Genomic DNA, 18,189 nt, shown 5'->3' with positions numbered 1-18,189 from the left:
TTATTTTTTATCTTTATCCATTTCCTTAGTATTATTTATCCAGTGCTTTAGATCCACTTTATTGGTATTACAGTTGAATTGTTTCTCAGGGTTTGTTTCTTTTGATTCAAGAGTTTCTCTGTCTCAGTCATAGTATAGGTATATATATACTATGTATAGGTATATATAGTATATATATACCTATACCATTCTCATCCTTCTTGATCTTAGTGCAGCGTTTGATACCATTTCTCACAATATTCTCCTGAACCGGTTAGCTTCCATTGGTATTAGTCATACCCCACTTACCTGGTTTACCTCCTATCTCTCAGACCGCACTCAGTTTATCCAACTTAAATCCCATTCTTCAGCTCTCTATCCTGTTTCTGCTGGTGTGCCCCAGGGTTCAGTATTGGGGCCTCTTTTATTCATTATTTATATGCTTCCTCTTGGTTATATATTCCGAAAATATAATATAAATTTTCACTGTTATGCCGATGACACCCAGCTCTACCTTTCTTCTAAACCCAATTCATCCCTCCCACCTACCTCCCTCTCAGACTGTCTTATTGAGATTAGATCCTGGTTCTCCTCCAATTTCCTCAAACTTAACAGTAATAAAACTGAAGTTTTACTTGTTGGTACACCATCTATCTTAACCAAATCCCACAGCTTTTCCATTAACGTTGAAAATTCTCCCACCCTTCCCTCCCCTCAGGTTAAGAGTTTGGGTGTCATACTTGATAATACTCTTTCATTCCAGTCTCACATTAATTACATAACACGGTCTGCTTACTTCCATTTACGTAATATTCACCGACTCCGTCCCTTCCTTACTCCCCATGCTGCTGCCATCCTTGTCCATAGTCTTATTACATCCCGTATTGATTACTGTAATTCCCTCCTATTTGGTCTCCCTAAAAGGTCCCTTCATAAACTCCAACTTCTTCAAAATTCTGCAGCTCGGGTCATAACTTGCACTCCGTTAAGTGCTCATATTACCCCAGTTCTTCAGCAGCTTCACTGGTTGCCCATAGAAGCCAGGATAAATTTTAAAATCTTACTTCTTGCATACAAGTGTATCCATAAATCTGCTCCTTCATATTTGTGTGACCTGCTCCATATCACCACTGTTTCCCGCACTCTCAGATCATCATCTGCTATTCATCTTACTGTTCCGTCCTCACACCTTATCACTATGGGGAACAGAGCTTTCAGTCGCTCTGCTCCTCGGCTCTGGAACTCTCTTCCTCCTGCACTAAGAAATATTGACTCCCTCTCCGTATTTAAGACACAGCTCAAAACACATCTGTTTAAACTGGCTTATTCGCTTTAATGCTGATTTTATCTGTTGTCACGCTCTGTTTTGTAATTTTTACTTATTTTATGTATTTTATGACTATTGTTCCTTTTATTAATTGTGTTTTTTGTAAGGTGACCTTGGGTTTCTGAAAGGCGCCCTCAAATAAAATGTATTATTATTATTATTATTATAGGTATATATATAGTATATACCTATACTTATAACTTTATAGGTATATATTCTGTGCCCTTAGTTTCCTTTTAGTTTCTAGCTTTGATAACAGTTTCTCCATAAGACCCTTGGCTTTCTCTCCTGTGTCAAGTCCTGTCTCTGTGTGAGGTGTTTCCCTGTTTAGTTATTTCCTGTTTTATTGTTTCAGACATGCATTCCTTGTACTTTGTCTGTATTTTTGTCTCGTTGGTGCTCTTTGACCTTAATAAAGGTTTTAGTTTTTTATATCCTTAGTATTGGCTTTCAATTCCCATTCCCACAAAATATTTTCTTGACAGAAATGTTCTTAAGCCCATCTTTCATTTAACTTTGCAGTTGTTTGTAAAACTATTCTTCAACTAAAGCCACTTAAATTCAAAAGATGTTAAATATCATATTTTCTAGCCTCTTCCTAACCATCCATACAAACTCCACACAGAAAGGCCCTGGACACTTGGTGGAATCAAACTCAGGCCCTTCTTCTATGAGGCAACAGTGCTAAACACCACGCCATCATGCTGCCCACGCTAATATCTGGCTAATTAACATTCAGTTTGCATGTTAGTATAGTGGAAGTGACAAGAAAATGGTACTTAAAAATTGCATAAAATTGTCTGTTCATTTTACTGTGTTCACCAGGCCCACTTGTTTTGTAGTTAAACACTTGGAGCAGACGTTGCTAGGACAATTAACGATTAAAACAATTAAATAAATGGTTTGGAGGTAATGTATGTGTTAGCCAAACCATTTCTGGAACATAACTGTGCATTGTACCATGTATTTATATTAATGTGATAAACTCATTTAAGATATTTGCCACTTATAGTTTGACTTGCTGAAATTTCAGCAACTGAAAAATGCAGTTACAGATCTTTGTAACTACATTTTTTTATTAACAAGAAGATCCAGGGAAACTGATTTAAGGTATGTGCAGTTTTGGCATTGTGAAATTCACCTAGAGCCTAATACAGAAAGCTTTGGCTAATTTGGCTAACTTTGCAGCTCTTGTTTAAACCAACGTATTGCAGTAATCCTGTTTATTGAAACTGATTAGAGTCTTTGTTTTCAGATTCTAACGTGCTTTCCATTAACTTAATGAGAAAATAACATTAAAGCTACACAAAGTCGCCCATCGATTGCACAAATATTCTTATACTATTAAAGAATTATTGACAGAGGGTTATTAATTAGGTAAAAGTATTGGAAAATATCTCAAATAGGGTTCATTTGAAATGATAAACAGTCTTTTTGTGTTAAAAATGTATCATTTACATTGAATCATTGTGACCCAAAGCAGATTTGGGTAAAACCTTCACATCATTAGCAAGCTGAGACCAAAGCATGGCTGTGAACTTGATTATGTCATCAGTGTGTTAATGACAGCGCTCGATAGAGAAGATGTCACAATAAAGAAAATCAAAAAGGTGTTTTTTTGGAAAGAAAATAGGTCAATTTAGTGATCACTTCTTACTCATGTGCTATGGCAGAGATGTATAAATAGCAGTGTTCCATGAATAGTTTTCAACAAGCTGAATTGTTTTTATTAAAAGGCTAAATTGCAGAAAGGACAGAATACTGAATAAGAAAATGCACCTGTGTTTTTAAAACTTACTTTTCCTATTACAGTATAAAATGTAAATGCTGCTTATCGCCATTTTATCCTTTGCAAATCAAATGCAGATTTAATCAGTATTCCTAATGCAATCAGTGGACAGCTGTGTGGCCCACTAGTCTAGCACAGGGATTAGTATTGACTTAAGAAAGCACATTTCAGTGTGGGAAGATGTGTAGATGTTGGTAACTAAACTATTCTCTGTCCATAGGGCTTTATCTTTACACTGGGGTCAGATTTTGTTTCGTGCTCACAACGGATCTCTTCTGATATCACAGAGCAACGTGGCATCGAGTAAAAACAAACATATTAGTGCACTCAACTGAAGGGATTATCGTGATAAAGCTTTAGCCCATCACATTTGGAGAGGGAAAATCATTTTGATAAAGCTGGTGTTTCACTGAGCCAAATGACATGTTTTAATCTGCAGACAGAGCAGGCTACACAGGGCCCTTTTTTAGTCTGGGAATATCATAAAAACTGCAACAAGAAAGAAGAACTACCTCTATCATTAACAAAACCTTTTAAACTCCCTATTTGTAAAGCACTGGATGTAACATCTGTCTTTTTCATTAATAATACTACATTATATAATAATAGGAAGACGACTTTGCATTACAGGCAGTCTGCTGGGGGCCTCACTGCTTCATTTTCATTTGCCTCTCTTGAACACTGTTCCAAACAGCACTGTCAGTGCTCTGCATGTGACATTTTGCAACACTTTACTGCAAACATTTCTTCTTAGGCCTGTGCATCGGCTAGCAATAGCAGAATTAGCAGCTACAACACTCTAGCTAGTTAGCGCCAGTTTTGATATAGCTTTTGGACTTTAGCCACATCAAAAGCTTTAGATTGTGCTAACAAATTGAACTAATGTTTGAACTAATTTTAATTAGTTGCGTACACAAGCTCTGTGTCAAAAAATAGCATTGTTATTGTTCTATGATGAAACAAACAGAGATTTTGATATTAGCTAACAATGGTTGCATTTAACCAGCAGAGTATTTAACTAGCAGCAGAAATAGAAATAGAAATTTTCCAGTAAATTAAATGATTCAGGATATGTGCACTTTTTAAATACTATTAAATATATATAAGAAAAATTCTTACCCCCTTTGAAAGAGATCCACATTGTGAAACTTGTGCAACTCTAGAGAAAACTCCACTGTTCCCTGTACTTCAGACATGATATGATCCCACTCATCACCTGTCAAAAAAGAAAACAACCAATCAATATGATGTATAAGACCAATGAGCCAAAATAACACCAAATCCACACTGAGAGGTAAGACAAATGATGACATTTCTAAAACTAGCTCCCATGGAAGTGATACTGCATGACTCATTCAGTCCACTGCAGTGTGGATAGCAGACAAAGATAGAGACCCTGGTCTGAATATAGTTCTCATTACCAGTGGTCAGGTTAATGTTGCACATATGACAACCACCCCTGTGATTGAATTATGTCACAGTAAAAAATGAATGCGTGCAGCTGTATGTTCTCTGTCTTCTATCTACCTTAAAAAGAAAAGCTGTGAGCCAGGTTCTATTGTAGAAAACATCAGTTTATTGGCAGCAGTAGCATTGTCACATTACCTTTATAGTACATTTGAATAATAATAACTTTTATAACACAGATGTTTTTCATTTTTAAACATCACTTTTGTATGCCCAATATTTTAAAACACAAAGAAGAAGAGTCTCCTTATTATGTTTGACATAACAATAACATTTAATACTTATAGTTTAACGTAGTGTATCGCTGTGGTGCCCATTTATTCAAAAGAAAGGGTGATTATCTATCACAGTTTTGTTTACTGTAGCACAATTTTTTTGAATCCATCCTTTGGATACACAACACAGAAACCCATTATCTTTCTCCAGAAGCCTTACTATTATACAGTTATATAAACTAATATTGAATTTCCATTGTCTCTTGACTTAGGTATCTATTGGGATCTCTTATTGGTAGGATCTAATAGGTATGCTTCAAGTCATTGAGTCCTGCTTAAATAAATCACAATTATAAACCCATGTGTCCAAAATAACTTCTGATCAGTACTGTACATACTAGACTTGCTGACTCTCCGTTCATTCATACCATATTAAAAGTACTACCTGTCACTTGTAATTAAAGCTCAGAACATGAACCATCCAATTTACTACAAACATTAGATACCAACCTCGTAGTACACAGGCTATAAAGTGCTATGAGAGCTGAAACACGGCAAGTTTGAGCTGCCATCAATCGAAAGGTGCTCAAACACTGACTGTGTTTACAGTCAAGCATATTAAGAAACCCATAATTAAACGCTTTGAAATATAACACCACCATGTGTGTGGTATTGGGTGAGTCTTCCTGTAAGCACTGTAAAAACTATAAAAGCAATATTACTATAAAGTAAGACGTACACAGTGACGTTTCATTTCATCAGAGCTCAGACACTCAGAGCGTATATCATATGAATTTGCAATAAGGAAAATGGGGGAAAAAAATACAACTGTCCCTGTCTTAGTATTCAGTGTATTTATATCGATATAGCGTGAGGTTAGCACTGTTGCCTCACAGCAAGAAGGTGATGGGTGTGTTTGCAGTTAGGCTAATTGGTGATTCAGTATGGCCCATAGGTGTGAATGGTTGAGTTAGTTTAAAAAAGGGGCCTTTGGGGAACATTTTTTTAAAGCTTCAAGACACTTGTTTTAAAACGAATGCACTTTAAAATACTTACACGATGTGCTAATAGCTAAACTACAGGTATATCAACTGTTTTTTCTATTTTTATCTAATTTGTTTTAAATTGAGGATTATGTAAAAGGAGTCCTTGACTACACACATAGTATTTCATTAACAGCTAAACTATATGCATGAGTCAGACAAAAGCACAGACGGTATAAGAGCGTCCAGGCCAAGCTAACTTGGAGGTGCCAAGCTAGCTTAGCCGGGAGCAATCTTCCTCTAAGCAAAAAGACTTCTGGTGGTATAGAAGGCTACATGAAATCACCCGCCTTCAGGTCACTTTAGGTGTCACCTTAATAAACATTTCCCTGAAAATGATGGTCATTCTACGAGTAAGGAAGAAAGATTATCTGGAATATCCTCATTGGGGAAAAGCTAGTAAGCCGTTATCCAATGAGCATCTAATGGTGAGTTTCTGAGTCAGTTATTGTACCATTTGCATAAATGTGTCTGGGCTGGGACAAAAAGGCTTCTTTTATTTCAGAATTTTTTCAAGATTCTTTTAAGAAGATGTTACAGCTTTTAAAAAAGAAAGAAATGTTAGAGAAAAAAGTCTGACTTGTCCCTTCATCTGAGCAGAGAAATTAATTCCCAGTGTCCTCTCTTAACACTTTATTTGACCAAATAGGGTGAATCTAAGGTGTCCTGACAGTTGGCAGAAAAACGCTCTCTTCTAATGCTGATAAGATGGATTAGAAGATTCCTGCCAACAGTGAAGAAAGAAAGTAAAATCCAGTGCCCACATTAAAGCTGAAGACCATAAAAGCAAATGAGTACAGTCCTGAGACACACAGTATCCTTCACTAATGTAGTACATCAGCTGCCCACTGCCGCAAATGGCCTAAGGAGACAAGTAACGACAGAGACGCTTTCTCTTTGTGCTGACTCGGCATGCTGCTTGTAAGAACAGTTATAGGTCATTTGATGGGAGACGGTGAGATGCTGAAATATGTTTCTTTTTGCGCTGCTTAAGATATAGCTAAAGCTGCTTTGTCGCTTCCTTAATTCACTGAACTGTTGTGCAGGCCACCGTTATACTTATCTGTTATCGGCTGTCTCCAACATACATAATAAGAAGGAGCAGCTCACTTCTCCGACAATGTGTTAGGTAGGCAGTAAGTCGAATGAACACTGTGTACTTGATAAAATGGAAGCTCACAGGCCGGGGACTTACTGTAATATGTTTTTATTTCCCAGTGAAACAATCAGCAGCCTACAGTACATGACAAGAGCACCCAGACGCATGCACTGATTATCAGCCTGTGTTGAAAATTCATCAATACGTTAATCAAATCAGCGAGGCACACACCAAAGCACCCACGCTGACAGCTCCAGAGGCATACAGCTGTCAGTCATCTAAGAGAGACACACTGTGTTTCTTTTCATGACGATGACAACAATGATCTTGGTTGATGAAACGCCCCACCAGCTAAACTGCAGCATCGGACCTTTTAAAGCATAGGTGTCAAACTCTGGCCCGCGGGCCAAATTTGGCGAAGCCATACCAAATTACTATTAGAGCTGGCCTACTGGTATTATACAGCTAATATATATATTGTTTAGTATTAGGCTTTGCTTGTTCCATATTCAGTTTTTCAGCAAAACTTGTTTGAGTCCATAACAAAAGATTCATTCTTATATCTGGAGGAAGATTTTTCAATAAATATTAATGTTAGCCCGCGACTTTGTTCCAGTTTTGAATTTTGGCCCACTGTGTATTTGAGTTTGACGCCCCTGTTTTAAAGCATTCTCTGTACCTTTACGTCAGCATTAATAAATTAGTGAATAAGTTGAATGTAGATGCCTGTGGGACTGAACTTGAAATGCTGGCATTTAAGGATGAGAGAAAATTCCAATGCAGTTCAGTATTATTAATATAGCGCCAAATCCCAACAACAGTCACCTTAAGGCGCTTTATATTGTAAGGTAAAGACCCGAAAATAGTACAACAACAGAGTTTTATTTTATTAACTGCTCGATTTGCATAACTCTTTGCAGAAAATAGAACTCACAGCTTTCTTTTTTCTTCCATTTGTTCAATTTCCTCAATTTTTTTATAAACCCATTGCACACGATGCTGCTATAAGCCCAATTTTTAGATAATACATGTTTGGGAATCGGTGTGCTGGTGCACAAATACTAAACAGGTTTTTTTGTCTGTTTGTTTTGTAGATTCGACAAAAGAAATTGAACAGATGTTGAGTTTTTGCAACATGCTGTGACAAAGTGACAAAGTGCCTAAAGGTACAATTTACATTTGGTTCTTTGCTAAGATGTGTGTTATGTGTAGACACAACCCTGGCTTACCCTTTGAGTTAGGAGGCCTCTTTTATGCCTGAATGATTAACAGGTCAATGTCAACTAACATAACAAGTAAAAAACACATTCCTGCATTCATACAATGTCCTTAATACACTGTTGAATTAACTGTGTTCGAGCACAGCTCCCAGACATCTCTACATAACCTGTAGCCAAACTACACTTGGAATTTTCTGCTTGTGCAATTTTGTGAATTATCTCTTTCTTACTAGAAGCAAATCATTAAACACTAATCGTTGCAAAACACCCATCTGCTGTCTTATTATTATTTAATGCAGGCCACAAACACACCACACACTCTGGCATTCTTGGAGGTCTAGAGTTTGCAACTTGGCTAATTCTACCACCTTAAGGAAAACCTAAAAACTCTTTGTTGTCCTTAAGCTGCCCTCTTTCCTTTGCTGCAGCTCCTGTTGGCGTCAGCTCAGCTGGGACCACCGATGACATCTCCAGTGTCAATTTGAGAATGGATGAAAAAGCAACACGTTCACAGTGTCTGCGTGTGAAATAAGCACATTTTTGCAGGCTTAGCAGGCATAAATGTCACTGTAAGACAGAGAGCCATTGTTTGCCATGAGCTGCTGTATGTGCACATAGCTCAAAGAACCGGAAATTAATCTCAGACATTATTCCACTGATTAACATCCACATCCCTCTCCAGCACAGAACAACAAAAAGCTGTCACCAAATATGTGACAAAGGGCCGTTAGGTTACAGCACCTTCTTATAAGCAAGGGTATCAAATCACAGTTGCTGTAGCAAATCCATCATTTTCACCATCTCTAATTTCGAGAGAAAGCTATCTGCAAATTGGTTATCTGGAGTGGCACTTTACAGAAATCCACTGAGCCAGCCCAGCAATCATGTGATGGCATAATCTAGCATTTGCTAAAACCCCTCCATGATGCTGTATTATGCTCTCTGTTGTTAAATTACAATATTACGCCAAATCCCTGCAAAAAAAAAAGGATAAAAACGAAAGAGAACAAGAGAGAGGAGTGGGCCGAGTTATGGAGTTAAATGAATCAGAATATGACTTTGAGAGGATGTGACTGGCATCGCTGCAATCGCCAAATTAGATTCTCTGAAGATCAAAAGGCTTTTCTGCTGGCGTTTGGAGGGCTGCATGCAATCCGTAAACAGACGTACTATTTGTATTCACAACTCTGAAGCACTGTTCACTTGTATGGAAACCGAGTGCTGGTCACGTTGTCCAAAGAAAAAACTAGTTAAAAGTGTGAAGATGGGCATTAAAATGGAATGCTCGGTGTTGGATTAACTGGTTTCAAAGTACTCTAACCTCGGCGTTATGTTCTATAATGACATTTTGAGATCAGTCAGCTACACCAGTCCCTGAATTTGTCACATTAGTACATGAGCAGCATTATTAAATGAAGACTATTTGCCCTTATGTCATCAGTTATGTCTGTTTTAGCATTTTTGCACACGAGTTTCAGTCTCTGCTGTGTTTGTGTTACACTATTTGAGCCTAGAGGGGGACAGCTTTGACAAAAATCCTTTGTTATCAAAAGAAATCCAGTGCTGCACCAAACACAGTTGCCAGTTATCAAAATTAAACCACACTGTAGTATGTGGCTTGCTTAAAGACAATTATCAATGCTTTTATTTTGAAAGCTACATGTATTTTCCCCATTGCTTCTTCAGCTTATCACTGTAGAGTGGGCTTAAATGTTTTGTTTCCTCAGTGGTGACCACATATATGCAATAGGTCAGACAGAGACCCTCAGCTGCCATACAGAGGAAACGCATATGGACTATGAATTTAACCCGTTAGCCTCCGTGTTTTAAGCAAATCCGTCAGCCTTGCAGCTCTGGCGCCGAGCAGCAGTGTACTACAGAAAGCAGCTTTCTCTGTTGTAATGTATGACAGCTGAGCTTCCCTCTATCCTCTCGTGTTCCGAAGACAACAAACCAGCCAGCAAAAGGCAGAGGAGGAAGGTGTCACATGAGGAATGAAACAGCCTCACCTTAGCGCTGATGTGGAGTGATATCCGCAGAGGGTTTCTGGTCCAAGCCTCTACTGGAGTGAATTGCTGTTTGCGGACGGATGCGCGGATGTAAATGTTTATATCATCGCTTCTCCTGCTGCTGCTGCTGTTGCCATGGTTATTCATCCAGACCCTGTGTGTTCTGCAGTCCCCTCTCGCTCCCCGTCTCTCTCTCTCTCTCTCTCCCTCCCCTGAAGGGGATTTCAGTTTGGGAAAAGTATCGCTGAGTGGCCGTGTCTTTGTGCACAACGCTGACCGCATATACTGACTGTGGATAGTTTCACAAGGTGAATATTAATAGTCAGCAGCACCCAGTCAGCGTAGTGCTGCTGGTGTCCGTCCGGCAGGGCGGGCTGACGTCAGAGCCGGCCCCCTAAAAGCTGTAGTGAACCGTGCACTCGGAAATTACCATGATAAGGAACAAAAGGGTGACTGTTATGCAAACAAAGTGTTATTGCAATAATAAGCAGGCGGACGTCACGTGATTTGGACACACTATTGGGCTTAGTGGAAGGAAAAATAATAATGACTAAAAATGAAATGCGTGATTGCTTAGAGAAAAGAGCTGTTTGATAGGTGACCATAGGTTTCTTTGGGAAGCGGTTTGATTATAACCCATAATTATCCTCTATGATGCACATACAAATTAGCATTTCTTAAAATGAGTTTGCTATATGGGAACAAAGTTTGAATAGAATTGAGATTGGGGTGGATGGAAGTTTATTTTATCCATCATATCTTTAACAACATGTGTATTACCATAATAATGTTAACAAATCAACATTCCTATTCAAACAGAGGCAAGAAATTCTTTATTTATATGTTTTATTATGTGAGCCATTATCATACATTATATAACAGTGTGGTGTTTGGAATTGGATGTGAAAAGCAAAGGATGGATCTGACTGACAAGTCATTAGCCAATAAGCATATCCTGGATAATAATTTACAAAGTCATAAAAAAATTACATTTTTAAATTTAAATTATAAAAATAAAAATATATAACATGGATCCAGGTCATATGAGCTTGTACATGAACGGATCTGTATCTGATCTGGGCCGAATGAACTGGGAAATGACTGCATCCAAATGGTTTCCAGTCCTGATCTGTTCCATATTCATTTTGTTGTGCAACTACAAACTACAAACTTTTGTTGTTGACTTCAGGAGACACAGCACCGACTTGGCCCCCCTCTACATCAACGGGGAGTGTGTGGAGAGGGTCCACACTTTCCGTTTCCTTGGTGTACTCATCTCTGCTGACATCTCCTGGACAGGAAACATCTCAGCGGTCATCAAGAAGGCCCAACAGCGGCTGCACTTCCTGAGAGTCCTCAGGAAGTACAAGCTGAACTCCAACCTGCTGCTGACCTTCTACCGCTCGTCCATTGAGAGCCTGCTAACCTACTGCATCACGGTATGGTACGGCAGCTGCACCAAAGCAGATAGAGTGAGGCTTCAGAGTGTGGTCGAGACAGCACAAAAGATCATCGGCTGCCCTCTCCCCTCCCTGATGGACATTTATTCCTCCCGCTGCCTCACCAGAGCAGCAAACATTATCAAGGACAGCTCCCACCCTGGTTTCAACATGTTCAGCCTGCTTCCCTCAGGGAAGCGCTACAGGTGCATCAACACAAAACCCCACAGACTCAAAAACAGTTTCTTCCCCAAAGCGATAACCACCCTGAACTCACACATGCACAGATAACACAGCCCCCCACTTCCCACTTCCTCTATGGACCACCACTGTGCAATACCAATTCTATGTGCAATAACTCAACTGTATATACATAACACTATTTATTACATATTACTTACATCTTGTATATTGTACATTTTATATATATATATATGTTTTTCCCTATGTTAATACTGTCCATATGTACATAGCGCTGCAGAACTGTACCCCCCCCCCCCCCCCCTTCCCCAGCATGTTTACACTGAGTGGGAGATGCTCTGTATCTCATTGTACAACTGTATAGTGACAATAAAGGCATTCTATTCTATTCTATTCCAACTAGAATCCGTTACTTAGCCTTATCCATTATGCATCCGTGGTAGATCCAGTCCATGGTAATGAGCTAAAACTAGCTATTTAACCCATAAACTTATCAGGAAAGTCTTCATGGAGGCCACAGAGCATGGGAGCAAGGATTTCTCCAACAGATGTTTATTACAACCAGAAGTCTTTTTGGAACCAGTGGAGTCGCTCCCTAATGGTCATTGAACAAGATCTGCACTTCCATGTTAGCTTTGTGTTTGCAACCCAAAAGTGCTGTTCATCGTTTAAACTGTCCAGGATTTCCTTACCTGTTTTGTTTTCAATGCTATTTTGTTTTCCTGTGAGATTTTTCTGGCTCCACACAGGTTTTTGGCCCTAAAACCGATGCATTCTCCTGTCTGTATTTTACCCACTACCAACACTTCAGCTGTGTATTTGTAAGTTTATTGGCTAAATCCTCCACTGTGTTCAACCAACTAGTTCTAAACATAGCCTACCTGATAATGGTTAGCAGAACAGTGGGTTTTTCTAAAAACAGCTCCTGATGGAGATTTTGCTGAGGAGATTGAAGCATAGCAGTAAAGTTAGAAGCAGTAAAATCAAAACAAATGGCTGAAAAATGCTATGACTCCAAACAAAATGATACAGTAAGCAATTTCTTCCCCCTAGAATAAAACATATTGAATCATTAGGTGGACGACCTCATCTGTTTGATTGTTTTGATCATGTAAGACAACAATCTGGATTCCTGATCTAGGTTTTCTTCTTGAAGACAACAATAAATTCACACAGTAGCCACTGTCTAGCTTGTTCTTGGCAATCAGGTACAATTAAAAAGCCATCTGTCCTGGTTAAACAACTCTTCACTGACTAATCACTTGTCAGATAAGGGGGAGGGGAGGATTATGTAACAAATGAATAAAAATGCCCATAATCTGCTGGATATGGCAACTGTGTGTTTAACTGCTGTCAGCAGCAGAGCATTAGTTTCCTCTAACAATTTGTTTGGTTCTTCTGTGTCTCTGATTCACCAAGTGAGTGCTGGATAACAGTTCTCCTGTGTTCTAAGCTTCACCTTCTGCTTAAAAACCCAAAGTCAATTGCTGCTTTTCTCTTGTGGCATTCTGCCATAAGCTCCAAGCACTCTTGATTAAAAGGGTAGCACTATTGATTTTCTTTTTTTCAGTTTTTCAGGCAGTTGCCAGAGCCCAGATGACTATATAGTCTGGGGAAAGAAAAAAAAAACCTGGCTGAATTTCCCGAGGTTATACAGCAAGGGCACCAATTTTCTGAGAGTCCAATATCAAGCTTGCATTGCTTATTATTGCGATTAAATGCGATATTTGTTTAATTCTACCATCAAGTTGGATTTGATAGATTTATGTAGGCATTTGTTTTTAATCCCTATCACTAATGAAGTTGAAAATTGTGTGAGTCTTAACACTGATGACCTTTTATACCTAAAGTAAAGTTACACACACTTGGATATTAGTCATATTTGCTAAAAAGCAAAAAACTACAACTGTTTGATGGTCCTAAGCAAAATTTTCCTGCTGCTTTCTGAACAGTAAAGTTGTTAAATAAAACCAAATACCGTTCTGTTAAAAGAAGTCCAAATGCAAACAAAACAAAAAAAAAATTGAGTGAAACTGCCAATAACAAAAACTATAATCCACCAAATGTGTTTATCACATCTGAATTTCACAAACTTGACAAAACAAAGAAATGTGTTCTTTCCACAGTACTACATTCATGTAGACTTCCAGTATAGAAAAGCTAAGCATACAGTATTTATCATTTTGTTTTCATTTCACATATAGTTTTTTTTAACTATATGTTTAAATGTATTTATAGTTGGAACAGCTACAACAGCTAATGTTTCACTTTAGGACTGGCGTTTTTCATTAAAGAGGATTTTAGCATTTTTTGGCTCTCTAATGCTAGTCAGCGGCTAAATTCCACCACTAAATGAAAAGTGCATTCAGTCTTGTTAGCATTATCTTTAGCTTCAGTTTCACAGCTGCTCACTTCCGGCCTACCCAGCCTTCGCAGTGTTGCCAACTCCTCAGTAAGGAAAACCGCTATTGGCTGTCCTAAAAGTCGCTAGAATTCGCTAAATGCATAATTATTTGCATAATTGGTCATGCTAATGTAATTGTAACCTCGGTTGTAGGTTTATGTCTCATTGTGGAAGAGACATATAGTGAGTTAAAAATGTCCTAAATGCATTTAGAATTTATTTAGAACTACAAATTAACTTTCTTTTAACAATTATTGTTTTTTTAATGTCACAATTCCAACCCTACTCCTTTATCCAGGTTTGGACTGGCAAAAGTGTCCCGAAATAGGCACTCTGATAGAGTTACTTTGTGTGTGTGTGTGTGTGTGTGTGTGTGTGTGTGTGTGTGTGTGTGTGTGTGTGTGTGTGTGTGTGTGTGTGTGTGTGTGTTTATAAGTAGTTTTAACCCTTGTGATCCACAAAACAACATAACAACAAAAGAAGAACTGACTGCGCTACAGTCAGTGCGGGAGCAGCGGCTTCGCTCATGCACGATTCATTTGCAGTTTGGACGCATAGATGTGAACATCTGCTGCCCTGACAGCAGCTGAGGGAGGACTATCCTCCGCCCGTGAGCGCTTTGGCACGGGCGAGGTGCCCATGGCAGCACCTGCTGCTTGTTGAGAGTAAGAGCGATACGTGCTTTCCTGTCAAAAAGTCGTCATAAATGAGTCTCCCATAACACCAGAAAAAGTCACCAGATTTGTCGCTAGTCGCTTTTTAGAAAAAAGTTGCTGAGGGGGTCTGAAAACTTGCTAAATATATCGACAAAGTCGCTAAGAAGGCAACACTGGGCCTTCGGAGGACCCGGCCCACGTAGACCGCGAAGACCGGGTCCTCAGGAGGATGCAGCCTATGAATTTGGACACACCATTACCAAAGACATTGTGTGAGACACCAGTAGTTATTCTAAAACTGCACTACTTTACACCCCAGAAACAACAATAGCATGTTCTGTAAGGACTTTTGCTACAGTGTGGAGTTAGCGAAACCTCCTCTGTTATCTTACTCTTTAGCTCGTTAGCTAACAATGCTGTAGCCTTTTCGCTCACGTGAAATGAGGCCACATTTGAAGCTTGTGTGTATGTTTGTTACTTCTCAGGGTGTAAAAAGATTTCCTCGATGGTTTAAAAAAAAACTAGAGGGTCTCATCTGACTCCAGATCACAAGTTGCCTGGTCATGTGGCGAGTCTCATGGCTGGATCATCCCAAAATGCCTTCTCTTTCTCTCTCCTTGCGCCGTCTGTGCATGTTGTCTCATTGAGAGCAGGAGGTCTTCATTATCCAGGCTGGACACATGATCTTTCAGCTGAATCTCTGAGGAGCGCCAATATCTGTATCGTGTTTCCTTTACAACTCTCTGAGATGAGTGCGTTGGTGTGGCTACACAAACAATCGATTCGTGAAATATGATATAGTAACAAATTCTGGTAGTAAACTGAGTATCAGAAGACTGTGAGGCTATTGATTCACAATATCACATCATATAGAAGGGACAGCAGTTGCCAGGATCAATAAACCTATATACCCCAGGGAAATATAAAAAAAATAAACAGCCTTATGAATAAAAACACACTGCGGCATGTAATTTTGTCAAAGCCAAGGCATTTTTTTGTGCAATTGTGGTTAAAAGGGGTTTTCTTTTTTCCACAGAGAGATCTGTGCCTATGAGCCAAGCAGTTCCTGCCTCCTCTGACATATTTTTGGGCAACATAGCCCTGTGAGACATGTCAGCATACCTGTGCATGCTAACGAAAGCTGTCTTGCAAGAAACCGCGTCATAGTCTTTGGTTTTCACTTCAGAAGATCTAAGAACCTAACACCAAAGAATCAACTGCACAACAGGCAGGAAACATAAACAGTGTGTCTGCCTGAGGCCCTTCAAGGTAATAACAAGGCTTTCTTCAGCGCTACAGGCTAACATGCCTTCTCCAGGTAAACTGATGAGTGAACATGATTATGAAATCCACATTTCATCACTCTCCGGCTGCTCCTTTGCTATCTTGACGATGATTATTAGGAGAATTACACGCAGGCAGCACATGTCATTAGGAGGCACCATAAAAGAAGAGAAGCGGGCAGAGGTGTTTCACATAAAGGCCATATGGGTTTCTGCATCTTTTTAAGTGATGGTAATAAAACTTAGTCACCACCTCCAGAAAACCCCTGGCCAATAGGAGCCCACTGAACAAACTTTTTATGTGCCCTCCAAAAATGCTTGAGCATCCCCTGTGCCACTCCGGTTAATCCCTCAACATGCGCAGGTAGGACCGACTTCTAGGGAGGGAATTTCATGACCGCGGCTCCTTCTGCTTCTGCATCTCGACTGAGCGTGTCTCGTCACGGAGGGGGTGTGAAACATGGCCCTCAAAGTCTCCGGTTTGAGGAGGTAAGTATCTCAAATATCTGTCTTTCTGTCAGGGCTCTTCATAATTTTTTTTTTATTATTTCCAAATTTATGCAGAGCCATTTCACACTAACTAATAATAAATTTGTAATCTTTATTTAGTAGGAGGAAATGGCTCCATTTTCTCTTTCTCATAACTTTATGGGTGTAATAAGAATCGTCTGAGCATAAATTAAAGAAATTAGACGTTTGTCTTTTAATCCAACCACATCTATGCACACGTCTTCGCTGTTTCCCTTCCGGCTGTTAGGATAAAAGAGTTCTTATCTGAATAATACTACCGGCTTCAACAGCACTGAACATTTTCACATAGATACTGTACTCCTCAAAGTTTTTGTCCACACGTTTCCTGCTACAGTCAACTTGAATATGACTGAACCACATGGCCAGTTGCTTCATGGCCAACAGCGATCCATTCTTGGGTAATTAACACAAATGGGAGAGCATTAATTATGTCAAGAGTTGGCAAGCTGGCTTGCTCTCAGCATTTTGGGAGTGCCTAAGGGGTACTGAAACATGCACAACAGCAAAGGGAAAGTCTGTCACTTACAACCATGTCAAAAGCCAAAAGACGATGAATCGGGAATTCAGTCAGGAGTTAAAGGAGAGGGCACATCATTACCTAACTGAGCTGAAAGAATGATTACATGAAAGGATTGTTCTAGGAATATAACAGAGGCTTTGTCTTGTCTTCTGATGGTAGAGGTAGGGTTTTCTTATATATTTCACTTCTAACCCGTTTATATTTTTTCATCAATTTTTATCAGTTTCGTCAGTGACAAAGTAGCACATAAAAGATTTATTATTAAAAGGGAGTTTTTCATTCCCAACATCTCTATGAAGCGAAGCTTTCTCTTTCTTATATTTCTGTTGTTGTTTACAGAACTGTAGGAAGAAGCTAAATGTAGTCAGATGGAAGACAAGCTTGATGAACAGTTATAGGAAGAAATCCTCCAAGGAAAACAAAGAAAAACTCAAATCATGCTTCAAAGAAAACACTTACCTGTCTTAGAGGAATTCTCTGACATGCAGGGCTATAAATTTACTTGCTTTCTTGCTGAGAGTAAGATGAAGAATCAATACTACTCTTTTACTCGCAAGAAGCCAGTTTCGGAAAGATAGACTGTTGAGTGTTGCAAGATCAAACTAGGTACACTTTATGTGAGTGTGTCTGAATTCATCCATTGCACTGTAAACGCACATCTATCCACTGCACAAAGTTGTTGTGTGTCTTAAGTAGGATTAAAACTTTAAAAAGTAGAATTGAAACCTTAAACTTAGCTGATAAAGCTGCTGCTTTAAACTGATTAGATATTTCTGCCACAATAGAAAATGTTGGTGTGTCATGCAATATTTATCACGGTACTTTAAAGAAACCTACTATTAACAGCACATATTTCCAGTAGCCTGTCCTTTTTAGCTTCTGTTGTAACTACAACAACTGAACTCTGACTGCTAGATTTAGACATGGTTAACTTAGTTAGGAAAGGCTGAAAGATTGAAAGCAAGGTGAACGATTGCTCAAGTCTTGGCAAATTTTCCGCAAATGTC

At 39.1% G+C, this 18,189-nt stretch overlaps 2 protein-coding genes across 4 annotated transcripts in view; one reads left to right on the top strand and one right to left on the bottom strand.

Moving 5' to 3' along the window:
- Window positions 1-10,458, bottom strand: part of fam135b (family with sequence similarity 135 member B) — a 58,429-nt gene extending 47,971 nt beyond the window's left edge. Inside the window, exons 1-2 of the mRNA XM_004564365.5 lie at window positions 10,149-10,458; window positions 4,215-4,311 (exon numbers count right to left, since the gene is read on the bottom strand). Of these exons, the coding sequence (XP_004564422.3) occupies window positions 4,215-4,291 (77 nt within the window). The 5' untranslated portion in view covers window positions 4,292-4,311; window positions 10,149-10,458. The remainder of the gene's footprint in view (window positions 1-4,214; window positions 4,312-10,148) is intronic.
- A 6,015-nt stretch (window positions 10,459-16,473) lies between these two features.
- col9a1c (collagen, type IX, alpha 1c) overlaps window positions 16,474-18,189 on the top strand; it is a 30,682-nt gene continuing 28,966 nt past the window's right edge. For all 3 annotated transcript variants that reach the window (XM_004564368.3, XM_004564367.3, XM_004564366.3), the window contains exon 1: window positions 16,474-16,620. In XM_004564368.3, the coding sequence (XP_004564425.2) occupies window positions 16,592-16,620 (29 nt within the window). In that variant the 5' untranslated portion in view covers window positions 16,474-16,591. The remainder of the gene's footprint in view (window positions 16,621-18,189) is intronic.

Source organism: Maylandia zebra, linkage group LG22, assembly GCF_041146795.1.
Source record: "Maylandia zebra isolate NMK-2024a linkage group LG22, Mzebra_GT3a, whole genome shotgun sequence".
Taxonomy (NCBI): Eukaryota; Metazoa; Chordata; class Actinopteri; order Cichliformes; family Cichlidae; genus Maylandia; species Maylandia zebra.
The sequence above is the reverse complement of the archived record's forward strand: the minus strand, read 5'-3'. Positions and strand labels throughout refer to the sequence as shown.